The sequence below is a fragment of the Amphiura filiformis genome, chromosome 6 (genome assembly GCF_039555335.1).
Source record: "Amphiura filiformis chromosome 6, Afil_fr2py, whole genome shotgun sequence".
Taxonomy (NCBI): Eukaryota; Metazoa; Echinodermata; class Ophiuroidea; order Amphilepidida; family Amphiuridae; genus Amphiura; species Amphiura filiformis.
In genome coordinates, this window is record NC_092633.1 from 51,610,732 (window position 1) to 51,625,853 (window position 15,122).

At 35.7% G+C, this 15,122-nt stretch overlaps 1 protein-coding gene across 3 annotated transcripts in view; it reads left to right on the forward strand.

Moving 5' to 3' along the window:
- LOC140155573 (uncharacterized) overlaps nt 1-12,461 on the forward strand; it is a 38,424-nt gene extending 25,963 nt beyond the window's left edge. For 2 of the 3 annotated variants that reach the window (XM_072178473.1, XM_072178475.1), the window contains exons 3-4: nt 7,343-7,645; nt 8,758-12,461. In XM_072178473.1, the coding sequence (XP_072034574.1) occupies nt 7,343-7,645; nt 8,758-9,231 (777 nt within the window). In that variant the 3' untranslated portion in view covers nt 9,232-12,461. The remainder of the gene's footprint in view (nt 1-7,342; nt 7,646-8,757) is intronic. The other variant, XM_072178474.1, reaches the window with a different exon arrangement.
- The last annotated feature ends 2,661 nt before the right edge of the window (nt 12,462-15,122 follow it).

A 15,122-nucleotide genomic window follows, 5' to 3' on the forward strand; every position in this document is an offset into this window, starting at 1 on the left:
ATTCCCAGGTTCAATTCCCGGTCCCGTTCCCGGTTCAATTCCTCATTTATGTTCTTTGTCTTTAGTAGAGTTAATTGTTATCTACTGTATCTTATGTATCTTTTAAATATCACATCAAGTCGTGTTTTCAAAGGAGACAAAGTTTTGGAGAAAAAAATCGGTCAAGTGAAAGGCATACGCAAGTAATTTGCTGCCCAATTACCCACGGTCAACGTGGGTCGGGAATAGCATAGAATTACACCAAGGACCCGAAAAAAAGAAACTTACTGCGTTGATTTCTATCTTTGTCTAAAGACAATGTTGTGTTCCAATGGTATTGAATGATATGCTGCACACGACGCTAAAACCTTACTCGCAATGTAAGTGTTTCTTTCAATAATGTCAAAATATCATATTGAAATGAGATGAAAGACTCAAATATAAAAAGCTTGATTGCGCCAGTATCAAGTCTAGTACCAACACACACGGCCACTGCCTTTTTAAACTGACACATTTTCCTCGTCCGTTGCCATAGTAATTTTGATACCACCTCTTCTATATTTAAACATTTTTGAGAGGAAAAGAGAAAGAATCAGCGTTTTATCCTCTTATTTCCTGTCGAAAATCACACATCAAGCCCTTGAGTCCGGTTCACATTAATACCATTTAGGAGAACATTTCTCATTTCAAGAGCCTCTTTGATTTTTTTGCAATATGGAAAGCGCGCGGAACTCCACGTTGAAGAGAGAGTGAAAGGTACTCATTGGAAAAGCTATATCAGTTGATTGAGTAAGATCCATTAATCTCTCGCTATGCGTCGTTTCTGCGTAGTTTCCTAAGCATTTTGCCTGTTTTGTCTAATCAAGGTTCAAGTTGATACTCTATGTCTAATGCACTAAATTCCTAAGTATTTAAGATGATGTTTTTCAAACACTTGTATTTGTTTCCTTTATATAGTTATTAGTAAGTCTAGGGCTGTACGGTATTAATTTGGCATAAATCACGATCAAAAATCCACAGAAACGATAATAGAAGAATTAAGTGGAAGAGTTAAACCATAGTGATGTATTCGTCATTGTCGACATCCAAGATACACAACTTAGATAGTCGACATCCAGGTGACATTCTGATAGCACCTTGTTATTAGACCATGGTCCATTTAAATGAATCCCCTTGGATCAGGCAGAACACCTTAATAATTAGGTCACCCGGTCGAGAGGCAAGCTTAGGCAATTTCAACGACCCATTGTGTGAATGATGAGCACGATTCTGTGAACATGGTGAATGAAAGGAAAAAACAAGAAAAAAAGGTTTTGAAAGTGTGGATATATATAGCTGGGAATAATATTACACTTGCTTGAATTTTAGCATTAAATATCTATAATAATAATACTCCATTGTATCCATTTACTTTTATCAATATAATAGTCGTTTGGTTTGCCCTACTCATCATATCCAATTCTATTTAATTTTCAACAAATTTCAACAAAACCATTTTAACATGATTATAAGCTTTTATTTTGTAAGTTAACTATACCGTCTTGCAGGTGTTGACCTAAGCGCTTACCCTTCTTTCACGCAAGGACACATCATTACGGGGTGATTAAAGTTCTTGTCCGTATCTTTACACATAACGTGAATAGGATTTTATGTGAAAGAACTTTAATCTATTTCGAATTGTATGTGTGTATAAGTGATAAGTGGCATAGTTGGTAGGTCGGTTACCGCTTTATAACCTAGTTATCTAGGAGACTTTATTAGATTTATTAAACTATAATACGCGGGTTAAGTAAAATGTTGTAGCGTATACTCGTGGCGTGTTCAGGTGTTGTGACTGTATGTTCTCAGCAGACATGAACTAGCGTTGTGATAACATGGTAGAATAACGCAATTACCTGATAATCCGTAGCTCATTAGGCCTGTCATCTACCGTAGATCTGGCTAGGGTTCATTTATTAGAAACCCATCAAACAGCTGATCACAACTATCACTGGTATCAGTTGGAGTCTTGTTGGAAAGCTCACATGGTCACTTTTAGAATCTTATTTTAGTAATTTTCGTGGCTTTGTCATGGCATATGTGTTGTGTTTTTACATCAAGTCTGTCAACATTATTGCTTTCCAGGAATTGTTGAAATTATATAAAACTCGCTAAATCCTTCTTGGAAGAAATGCAAGTTTCCGAAATGTGACAGTGTCTAATTGATTTGAGGTATTTAACATTGGCATTCACTAACTGCACTATTATAGTGCATTTGGCCTTTTCATGTTGGGGGAAAACACTTATTTTGATCTTATTCTGTTATTTTCTGGGTTTGGATGGCATAAATAATGTGTTATGTATTTATAAAAAGTCTGTCAACATTGCTGCTCTCCAGGAATAATTGAAATTACATAAACTCGATAAATCCTTTTTGGAAGGAATGCTAGTTTCCGAAGTTGTGAAAGTGTCTCCTTAGATTAATTCATTTGATTGCACTAGCTATAGCTGTTGCCTATGCAGCATTGGCATGAACACGATGTACTGAAAATGTAATGAAAAAAATATAAAATATTTCTGTATGATTAGTGATCGCTACAAAAAACAGTGGTTCATCTTCATTAGTTAATGACATTGGCATAAGCCCTCACTATCAATGACTATGGATCAGAATAGCCTCATCCCAATGGCATAGTTCAATAACCTCAATTAAACAATCATAGTGCAAAATTTGACCTCATGTTGCAGAGTATGAGTTTTTGTACCCAAATTTTCAAAGGTTATTCAATGAATGTATAAATGTATTAGGGTTAAATAACTGTGCCTTGATAGATGAGCATGTTGTGGATCCTAGTACGTGTAGTGTCGTCAAGTGTCAAGCTCTACATGTCAACGATGCTCTCTCATTTAAGGGGTGTCATTCAGTTGATCCCCAAAAGCTTAATTCACGTCTCTATCTTCAATCGCTTGTTTTTAATTTGTGACCGACGTGAAGTAGGGCGAGGAGAGGGATCAAAGGGATCTAGGAAATTCACGGACGGGTTAAGTGATAATGATACGGTGTGCGCAAGATTGCATTGGAGTGTAAGTGTGAATTGAATAGGCGTGGTATTATTACTATGCATGCTAGCCATAGGCTTCAAGTTCAACATAAAAAGTCCAACTTTCAGGTAATATCAAGAGTTGTCTAAAGAACCACTGAACCAATACGATGCTTGTTTGTACTCATTTTAATGCATTTTTCATGCTGATTCCAAATATGATCATGAAAATTGCAATTCTGAAATTTTTGAAAAAATTTGGAATTTGTCATCTGCAGTCGACACCCGCGTGGAGAGAGTTAGCAGAAAAGGCGATTTCTTATGTTTTGATTCAGTATAGAGAATTGGCAACTAGGCAGGTATTTAATAATTAAAACGATACAAATTATGTAAAAGCATTAAAAATGTTATGGAAGTATTGGAACAGAATCAACAGATACAATGTACGGTGACAATAGCCATGGTAACTTGCCGAATACGAAATAGATTCTTAGGCACACATTAGACATGTTAGAATGCTCTTCCGCATGCTTGCTGACTCAAATGACTTGTCAATATAGTTGGCATATTGGTCTCGCGAGAACGATTAAGAATTTTCATAAATCTCTGGAGATTCAAGAGGATCTGGGAATTGGCTATATAGATGGACTAGCTCTGTACAATAATTCCATAAATCCGTAATTATTTAAAAACCATCAGTTCCACTACAAGTGACATTGTCAGATAGCAGATTGGCGCACGCTTTGAAGAGCTCAAAGTCAAAGTTCTCCACGTGGTCGTGACTTCTCCCAGTCCAGTCGGGGTTTATTGTTTACCATGTCAGTTGTTGCTGGCTGTTGTTTAATATCAAACAAAAATAAGCCTAATTAATTATCTAGAAAAAAATGGGAATATAATAATTACAAACTATGAGTAACTTTGGGGGAAACCCGCTAAGTAGAAAATAATAATTGATCACGCCCAAAATATCTTCTTGTAAACAAGAATGATTTTCTTTCGATATAATTATTATTAATTTACATAGGCCTACGACGGTCATTGTGCTTACTATATTTATATCACACTTTTAAATAAAATACATTGCAATTTGTTGATTGATATTACACAGAAGCAGTGAGTAATTTGTACTGTGTGATATGCTATTATTTGTGAACCTTTTGCCCTCTTTTTAAGAGTAGAGAAAAATTGGCCCCAGCCCACAACTCGGTTGATGATATCACTATTTTTGTGACTAATAAGTCTAAAGAACAAGAGGGCGAGACTGCAATCACTGAATGCCTTGTCCACATAGGAAATACTCGGATTACTAAGGCGTCGGTGTTTCCCGTAACGCATAATACTATTTTGCTTATATATTCACTCTTAAATCTGAATAAAGGCATCGTTTTATTCAGATTTTATGTAATCCTTAGTATAAAATTTGTAGGTATATTGTTGCAATTTTAGCGCATGTACAAGGAAACACATTTTGATTTAACTGTTCACAATGAAATTATGTATAAAATAGTTGAAATCTAAATGACATGTTACAATACACCTTTTCATATGATTCACATATGAGAATTTGACACATTATTTTATTCTAGTGCTGCTGGCATGCAAGGTATTTGGTTGTTTGAATGTTATGGAACGGCGAAGTCTTGGTATGTTTGTATATACGGGCTGCTAGCCAACAAGCTTCCCTGCAGTGTGCTGTTACCAGTCTCCCCAGTTGGCACTGCCGTGAGACAGGGCGACGAAGCGCGTGGGTCTGCACTGATGCCAAAGACAGGTGTGGCATAGGGGCAAGGGAGACAAAAACATTGTTTTCAGACGCGATGCTATCCAAAAATAGTAAACTACAAACTGATATACCTGAATAGGTTACTGAAGGCCTTTATAAAAGGTGAAGCTACTTTATACCTTGGTTTTTGGTTGTCTTTCCAACGTTGTTTTGACATAGGGAGCGTCTGGTGGAGAAGCCGATACCACCAGTCTGGTGATCATGGTGGTGTCGTATCGTATTGGATCAGTTTTCATTCCTGTATCAACAACCAGGAGTTCTTTTAGACACATGATGGTTAATACATCTGACATAAAACGTACAGTCGAATCGGCAAATCATTATTACCAATAATAATCACTACTGGGTACCATAGTCTATGGAATCATCCCCTATATAATTGTTAAGGAAAAATGAGTAAAAACAATGCACATTGTCGTTAAGAACATGGTTACCTGGTTCAGTTATTACGGCACCTGCCTTTACGCCAGGGACGAGCTCTTTTTCCATGGTTCGCGCACAAGAAATCCCACCGTTTGTCGAGCAAAACTATTAAACTCTCCCAACATGCTCAAAACACAGAACATCATATTGATAGATCAGAGGTTTTTTACTAGAAAATGTGTGTACCAGATATATTAGTTTATGTACGGTAACACATGATGAGCTTTTTATAATAAAAATATATATGCATTAAATAAGATCCATATGTGTAGACACGCTTCAAAGGTAGTGATTGGTTTTTGCACGGGCTTATCTGATTGTCACAGGGATTTCGTTAGATTCTTGTAGGATTGCATTTTCTTTTAGACCATGCTTTGGTTGCTCAGTAGTTTAATTAATTTTGATCATTTTAATATCAAAAACACGTAAAAGAAAACTGTGTGTGAAAGGCTATCTTATGTCGCCGCACCTGATTGAAATTAATTAAAATGAATATATAGCTGCAACAAAAAAAAAATAATTCACTTTTGCAAGGCGTAGGACGGGTAAATATAATGAGTAATAAAATCACAGTTGTACATAGGCCTAGAAGCAGATAGTCCGACATAGTTTATGCGGAAACTTAATTGAAAATTATTATTTAGTAATATTTATGGCACGTTTCGCGTGCCATAGATTTAGCCATTTGTGGAAGTGGAGCGTCCAAAATCGATTTGCAATCTGCTCAAAAGTTTTGAAACTAAATAGTGCATTCTTGACATGAAAGGTCAAACTGCAGTGACTTTCCAACAGATGACATGAGAATTAACATGACTAGAGACCCCGGCTTTTTGTTTTTTCCTCACGAGAATTATATGTAAAAGTGGAAAGAAAAATGTAAACGAAATTGAAACTCACTGGGGAAATAAAAAGAAAATTGATCGGGCTTTCCAAGGCTCAGAAACAATATCACACACACGTCAAATACGAAGACAACTCAATGCTATATTCTGTGCCTGCTGATTGAAGCTGCTGAAATAGCAGAAAATTTCATATTAAAAAGGTAGTCAAAAATAATGTTGCAATGTGGCCGTAGTAGTAGTAGTAGTCATTCACAAAATCATTTTTAGACAATACTCGCGCTGAATTCCGCAGTGCGTGTGTTCTACAAGACTATACATCGGGTACACCCCGTCAGTTCGAAACACCGTCAATACCCTAGCCCTAAAGCCGAAGCCTAACCCTAACTTCAATTATTAGATTTTCGGACTGACGGTAGTTCGCATTGGCGGTGTTTTGTACTGACGGGAAGACCCCTATACATTGGTAACTTTAAAACCCACTGCATTGGCATAATAAAAGCAATCCGCACAACTTGTTGATAAAATGCTTCCTCTCCTTTTGAGATTTGTCACTGATTTTAAACTACGCTTCTCTGGTGGTCTAACCCCATCACTGATCCAAGAAAATTGAGCCATCTTGGGCACCCCAATCTTCAACGGAATCTCAAGTAAATCACATGCAAAACAATTACCCTGTTTGTGGCAGTTTAAAACAACTGGGAATAAAACGAGTTAACCTTTCTTTATAGCATTGTTTTTCACCTGTAACGGCTTTTTCCAATTCGGAGTTGTTGAACAACGTTTGTTTTGGATTTTAGGATTGCATGTCCGCATTGGCTTTTTTCGATCGTTTTATCAGCTGAAGTTATTTGTGTAATTGTATCAAGAGGGCGCGATGACAGCATCAACACCAGCGTCAACTTTATAATGGTCGTACATAGTAATCTTTTATTGTGAGCAAATTGATGCAAGCTTATTTAAATCAAAAACGAACTATCTTGGTGTACAAACCTTTCAAAGTATGAAACTAAGTTTATCTTTATTAATTGCAAACATGGAGGCCAAATAGTAACCGGTGACATTCACTTTATATTCGAGGAGTGTCAATTATCAGCACACGTGCCATTTTTCGGCACATTTGCCATTTTTCGGCATTTTGTGCCATTTTCGGCATTTTGTGCCAAATATTGACAAATGAGTCCAACTTTGATTAAATTATGTACATTGTGATCAAATAATTTTAATTATAATATACACTATTCAGTAATAATCAAAAGAATTAACAAACATTTCTTTCTTTTTTTGTTTTGATGCAGGTATGGTTTCAGAACCGCCGAGCCAAGTGGAGGAAACGAGAACGGTTCCAACAATTACAGGGCATGCGTGGAATTGGACCAGGTGGTGGTTATGAAATGCCTATCGCCCCACGACCTGACGCCTATGCGCAGGTGAGTCCCCCCGGTTTTCACGTGGGTGACATCACACAACCACCAGCCCCTGTAGAGGGTGCTATGCTACGAATTTGCCGAAATCTTCAAAATCTGCGACGGGAATTTGACTCGCGGAAATTGTCCACAACTGCACCAGCGGTCTCGGAAGGTCAAGAGCAAGCCCCCATGGTAATTACCGAATCAAATGTTATTGTGCACTTCAATTAATGGCATTGGTCATGTCAATGACGTGACAATGCTTTTCATTCCATCTTTTATTTAATTTTCTCTATCATTTTAGTTTATCTCTTTTATTTCAAAATTGTCCTTGTTTCTATATTCTTCTACTTTATTTTTCATTTCAATTTTCATTTTCATCGCACCATTTCAGCATTTTGCACCACTACTTTTTATTTAAATTCATTATTTTTGTTTTTGTTTATTCACCAAATTTGTTTGCAGCACCGTCAATGAATGCACTTGCACGTATCGTACCTAAAAAACCATATAAACATGAAAATGTTTTGGTTTGATTTAATTAACAACAGCATGCATATGCACGGAGTAGGCCAATCTTTGTAATGATTAAAGACATCTAAAAGCTTGCAAGCATGCCAAAACAAATAATCAAACATGTGTTTAAATATTCATTTTTCATACATTTCATATCTTCACGCGAAACCACTTCAAATTACCAAATTAAAGAAAGATGCACAATAATAATCGTGACCGACCCTCCTTGACCGTCTCGCTGCTGTTGGTGACGTCACCCCACGTCCCTTTTGCAAAAAGATGATGGCGCTATTATAATCATCCATCTAGTGCCAACTCCCTGGGCCGAGAACCGCGAAATTCGAGGAGATTATCATTGTTTTACTCACAGGATAAAAGAAAAAAATCAGGCTGAGAGGCAATCTGTGTGATAACGCGTTCAAAAAGTCTAAAAAGGATAATTTTTATGAGGTTAGGGTCCTTTTTACACAAATTTGAACTTTCCATTTGACAAAAGTCCACTTTTTGGAATTGGGGGCCTAACAGTACATGCATGTGGACCTGATTGTTTCATCAATCTCTGTTGACAAAAAGAGGAACTCAGAAACGATGCTAACATGATGATGAAGATTGTACAAAACGGTCCATGTCATATCAGAGTGAAATTGACCGTATGATGAAGGGATGTACAAATTATTCACACCAAAAATTGTATCACAGGCCCACATTTTGTCAGTGGCAATGAAACTCGTTTACTTCACAACATTTTAGTAATGATGTTTCCTTTTCTTTGTATAATTTTCTAACAGATGCAGTCCGGTCCATGGGGTCATAACATGTCATCACCTTTGACCCAAACGATGGGTCCAGGAGGTCAGCAGATGAATCAACATAACGCTTGTATGAATCCACAGCAGACTCTACCAAGTTTCATGGGCGTGGCAGCAGGGATGGCTCAAGTGGCCAACATGGCCAACATGGCTAATATGGCCAATATGAATGTGAATCACAATAATCCGAACTCTGTAGCAGCAATGAACTCAATGCCAATGAACACGATGACCACTGCAATGTCAATGTCTCCGACATCATCGACAGGTTCCTTCATGGGCTCTGTAGCACCTAACATGAACACTTTTAATGGTCAATACGGGTCAGATATGAATTGCCAAGAATCAATTGGTGTTGGTGGTGGGGACAGGAGAACGAGTAGTATAGCGGCTTTGCGATTGAGAGCGAAAGAACATAGCACCGTCGTCGGTATGATGAACGGATATTCCTGAACTGATAAATAAGAACTAGTTAAGTCATCGGGATAATCTCAGTGGTTCCACCGTTATCAGTTCTTGATGCAACACCGCATTTTTGGAGGGACGGTTAGACACCATTTGACCTCTTCAGGTAGCAAACTGTGGGACTGAGATTCACTGTGAAAGTACAGGGCCATGGCACGCCAAATGTCCAATAATTCGACTGACTCGCTGTGAATGCACAGGGCCTTGTCTATGGCACGCCCAATATCCAATAATTCGGTAATACAAGATTGGATTGTCAATGAAAACTTGATTGTCTCTATGAAAGAAGAGATTTTGAAATCCAAATGATACAAATGAAATGATCAAAAACAACCAAACAAAAACAAGATTTCAAAATCAGCCACTCTAAATAGAAATTAAATTCATTAAAAATATAATATGTAACACTATTTCTCAAGATTAAATCACACAACATGAATCGGCAGGGAAGCTAGACATTGAATCTATTCTCCGATTTCTCAAAGTAAAGCAAGAGAGGCAAGCCTATGTCAAAATTGGACCTTATGATGTTATGATTTTGCTCTAACCACTAGGATCCACAACATGCTCATGTATCAGGGCACAGTTCTTTAACCCTAATACATTAATGAATGACCTTTTGAAAATTTGGGTACAAAAACTCACACTCTGAAACTTGAGGTCAAATTTTGCACTAGGATTGTTTATTTGAGGTTATTGGACTATGCCATTCGGATGAGACCATTGTGGTCCATAGTGAGCATGTCTAGTTTCATCCAGTCGGTTGTGTGTTTTAAGAGGAATTTATAATGAGAGTTTTAAGAGGAATTTTAATGAGAGTTTTAAGAGGAATTTTAATGAGAGTTTTGCACTCCAACACAATTTTGGTTTTATATTATAATTGTTATGACTATAGGTATATACATTATAATTCCAAATTTTAACTAAACATATTTAACAGAGAAATACATGTCATATATTTAAGAGATTATGCTGTTTGGAAAACAATGAAAGGGTATAGGTCATATTTGGGCCAATTTAAGAAAATTTATTATATTCAAATTTATTTTAATGATTTATAATTATGAGAAAATGTTTAAGAAGAAATATGATCAAGTATTTTGGGCCAATGTATGAAACCACTTGATGTGTATTTGGTACAACTTCGGAGGTCTATGAATTGTATATATTCTGTCCATTATTTGGCGGTGATCTACCTCCGATTACGTAACAAAATGCGAAGTGTAGTCTGCAACCTTTTCTTTAAAAAGTACGCCACCAGAAAAAGGGCAGTCATTTTTATTTTCTTCACTTTTGTGAGAGAATGTTGTTTCTGCATTTTGTAGAATGTTTGTAAAATATCACAAATCAAAATTTTATTGTGAAATACACTAATAGTGTTTTATCTGTTTGTAAATGTTGACCGTAGATGTGTATGAAAGTATAATTATGTCAAATCATTTTTTCTAAAAAAAAGACCAGTATTGTGTTGTTGTTTGTCCTCCACTAAAAATGGAACGGGGAAATGGAACAAACTTGATCAATTAGTCAAGATTTTGTATTGGAGACTATCACGTCCAAAACACTATTGGATTTTGTACTAAAAAAGATCTAGAAACACTCAAATTTATTACTAAATTTTACATCCAAATACAAAATCTTAGCACTGTTGAAATGTTAATAACAACAACGTCACCATGCTTAATTTTATGGTGTTATTTTAATTCCACACCTCAAACTGTTATGAGAATGAAATCTTATTAATCGTGTTACCATGGTTACTGAACAGAATAACGTTTTTTTTTACTTAATAAATGGCACGTTATGTTACAATCAATTTAAGCGATGTTGAAGAATAAGGAACAATATTTCAGATTCGTCTTGTTTTTATAGCATGGCTTTCATTGGTTATCTCATTGTCCAAAATCTCAAAGCAGAGAAGGTATTTTACACTTACCACAATGCATTTCTTCCATTTCAATTTACTGTACTGATTTGCTATCTAGTGCAACATGGGTCGATCGTGACAAAAAGTGCCTCAATGAACAGAGCACATCCAAATCTGGCAAAATATGTTTATTTCTTGACTATCGACCCATGTTTCGCCAGTCTATTCTTAACATGAAAACCAAGGGAACCTGTAGAAAGCAATAGGAGTGTAATTTGATGTAATGAGGTGATGCATTATGTTGCAAAGGATTCTGGGAAGGGTAAGATATCTTCTCTGATCTCAAAGTGTGTTACCATGGTTACCAAATCAGGTACTTTGTAGTCTTCCAATATTTTTAAGTCATTATTCTGTGATGAAAAACGTAAAAACTAATTTTACTTTTATCTTAACTGTTTGTCATCAAAAACATTAAACTCGAGTTTATTTTGTTTTCTATACAGGAGCATGGGAACAATGATTTTAAAATAAATTTTAAATCTATGCATGTAAAATTTAGTATAGCTATACACTGTATACATAATGACAACTTTGCCAGTAATTTCCATTATGTTTTAACCCCCTGAGAACTACCTGCCGATCTAACATTGCCTCTGATTGGCCAATTACATGATATCTTCACTTTAATTACCAATCAGAATGGAGCTTTGCAAATAATTCATCCCAACTTTTTTGCGTGGTGAAATTATTCTAACAATGTTGCTGATTGGTCCAATTGATAATGAAAACTTCTTTTTGGCCAATCGGCACTTAGTTCTCATGGGGTATAGTGCATACACTCTAATTTCACACTATTCATTTTTCTGAATAGAATCCCTACTCATTTATTTTTGATCTTATAACTATTTCGTTTTGATGAGATTTATTGTTCATTTTGATTAGGTATATTATCACTTTGAACCGAAAATCTTATCAAAATAAAAAGTATAACTATTTAAATTGAAAAGATCTCCAACTCATTATTTAACAAGATTATCCATCTAAATTTGAAAAGGTTTCTATTATATCCCCCTCGGAGAAGATAAACTATTCAAATTTCATTTTATGGGGTCATTTTTAATAAGAACCCATTCTTTTTGAAGAGAAATTTGTTACCCATCCGAATAGTATCCCTTGTCAAGTTTCTATTCAAAAATGAGTAGATCGTTTTAAGAGTGTAGTGCAAACCGGTGCATATTGATTTAGTGAATATTGTGCTAGTAAGAACCACGGTTACAAGTACCCCCATTTCCCTGTAAATAAAATGAAGTTCTTGAAAAATAAAAACAGTACTTAAGAGGTGAAAAAATGAGTTTGTTTGTCTGTGTATTTTGTTTGATTTTGTTTATCCCAGTAAACACAAAACGTAATTAAAATGTTATAAAACATTTTCCCCCCATAAAAGTTACATAACGTATATAATATCTTGAGTCTACGAAAGAGTAGGAAAACATTTTAAAATAATTAAAATTATCAAAAAAAATTCAAAACAATATTGTTGTTTAAGTGATACTGTTAAACATTTTTTGCCAAACTTTGAATAAATATGTTTTGTCAATTTTAAATAAAATTCTCAAAAAGACCTAATTTTTTGTGTTTGGGGGAAAAATTACATATCCGCAATACAAAAGGTTAAAATTTTTAATTGATCTTCGGCTTTTCATCCCAGCTATACATACAATTTAAGTGCATATCATTAGATTTATAAAGTTTACTTTGAGGACTGATATAATATCAAAAATATCAATTTTTAATCATTTGCCATAATATGTTCTCTCATGTCCCACAAAAAAATACTGTCCAAACTTTCATACCCCAACCCTTAAATGCAAATTCTGACTCAAATGAGTGCTTTACTTGTTGGTTGAGGCATTTTGAGTTGCCAGGCACACGGTTACAATTAACGTAGCTGTGCGCTCCCAGATATGCATTGATTTTAAGCGTTGTAACTTCTAAATATAATAAAAGTATATTATTTTTGGAATGGAAATTAGACAAGGAATTTAAATAAAAACACAGATTTTAGATTAAAAAACAAATTTTTGGAGAAAATCGTAAAATAATATTGACCAAATAAGGCCAGTTTTGGACTAGAAATGACCTTTTTAGTAAAAAATGGTGAAAAATTATTTTGGCTTTATAAGTTGGTCAATAATTTATAATACTAATAAAAAATGAAGCTAATAATAATGTAAAAAACAAAAACAAAACAAAACTTCTCCAAAAATACATATGTATACTTTTACGTATCCTGTGTCACTGATAATTAAGAAGTTACAGAACTTTTAAGGCGAGTCGGAGTGTAGCATGACTAAGCGATGTTTGCACACAGATATTAAGACAAATAAAGTTGACACACCAGAGGAATGGTATAAACCTGTGCTATAGGTTCTGATAATCAATGTAATAAAAGTACTGATTACAGTTTTTAGCTAAATTGCTATAACCGGAAATATAGGCTATAGCTCATGACTTCCCACTCGCCTTAAGTAATGCATTTCTGCCCAGAACGCTATGTGAACAACATGGTACAAATCTTTAAAGCAGTGATATAATTGCTGTAATATAGCCCTTACCGCGCAATGGGCTATCATTACTATGTTTTGATGAATCTAAGTGTTCGGTGAAAATATTGGACCCAAATCATAGGCCCTAATAATGATAAAATTGGATGCTTTATGCCCAGTATTTATTGGTCTCGCTATGAGTTTTAAAATATTGGACTCGCCTATACGTCTCGTTACAGACCCTAGAAAGCGGTACACAGTGTATACCGCTTTATATCTTCATGGCAGGAATCGCCATGGTAGGTTGAATCCACAGCCACGATTAGCCATTTGGTTCAAACCTTTAAAGCTCTTTAAAACCAATAATTAGTCGAGGAACATAACTAAGGCTATACACAATAGCCGTGTAATTGATCTTGGTTGTGCGCAGGTGGTGTATGACGTGCAGTCCCTAAATTCAGTAAATTTTCATCGTCAACCGTGTAATTGAATGGGATTATTTTGAAATTTTAAAACGCTTGAAATATCACAAACAAATAGGCCTATGTTGATAAATAATATAAATACAAGCTAAAACCGTTGGGGTTCGATAATGAACCCCACAAAACTAACCGAGTACATGGAAAATGCCATACGGCCGGGCGGTTTCACGAGTTGCCGGCGCGATCATGTCATCCGCCGCCTGGTTGTGCGTGAATAAGCTTGTATACCCCATTGAGGTCAATGGTCATCGACTTTTATACTGCCTACAGTGAGTGCAGCTGTACTACACGCTGTAATACAGGACCAACGCAATATAAAATTGTCAGATTTTGAGTTCAAAGCGCACGGCCAATTTTCAAAGCGCATTCTAGCGACTATCATATCTGTTCAACACGTATTTTCAAGTGTATGAGACCACATCTGGTTTCTTGAGAAAAATTCATTTGCGGGAGATATTCATCAATTGCTAACCCACTATCCGAAGATTTTCGTCTGATATCAAAATCGTGCATAGCAATTCACGTGTATCGATCCCGTGTATTCATTTTAATGTCTCTGCTCCACCAAATAATTATTAGCCAGGCGGTGTCGGTGTGCGGTAAGCCTATGTGGTTTCGTCCAATACTTTAAAACTCTTAGCTCGATTAATATGGGCTCAATCGATCCAATTGTATATTATAATAGAACATACATTTAATACATCAGTCGAAGACCTATTCACCGCAAACGAAATATCCATGAATATATAATTTTCTAACATTAAAATAGTCAAATAGCAACAAAAAAAAAATAAAGAAAAAAAAAAATCGATAACTGCGGGCAGGACCTGTCTGCTGACTACGGGGTAACTGGATTGCTGCCCTCTAACTGAACACAATCTGAAAATATGCGGGCGGCGCTGTTCAATATACCTATCCAATACCTATCCAACTCAAGTAGTTTCCATCACGGTTGATACTGTAAAACCAGAAATATTCGCGGGT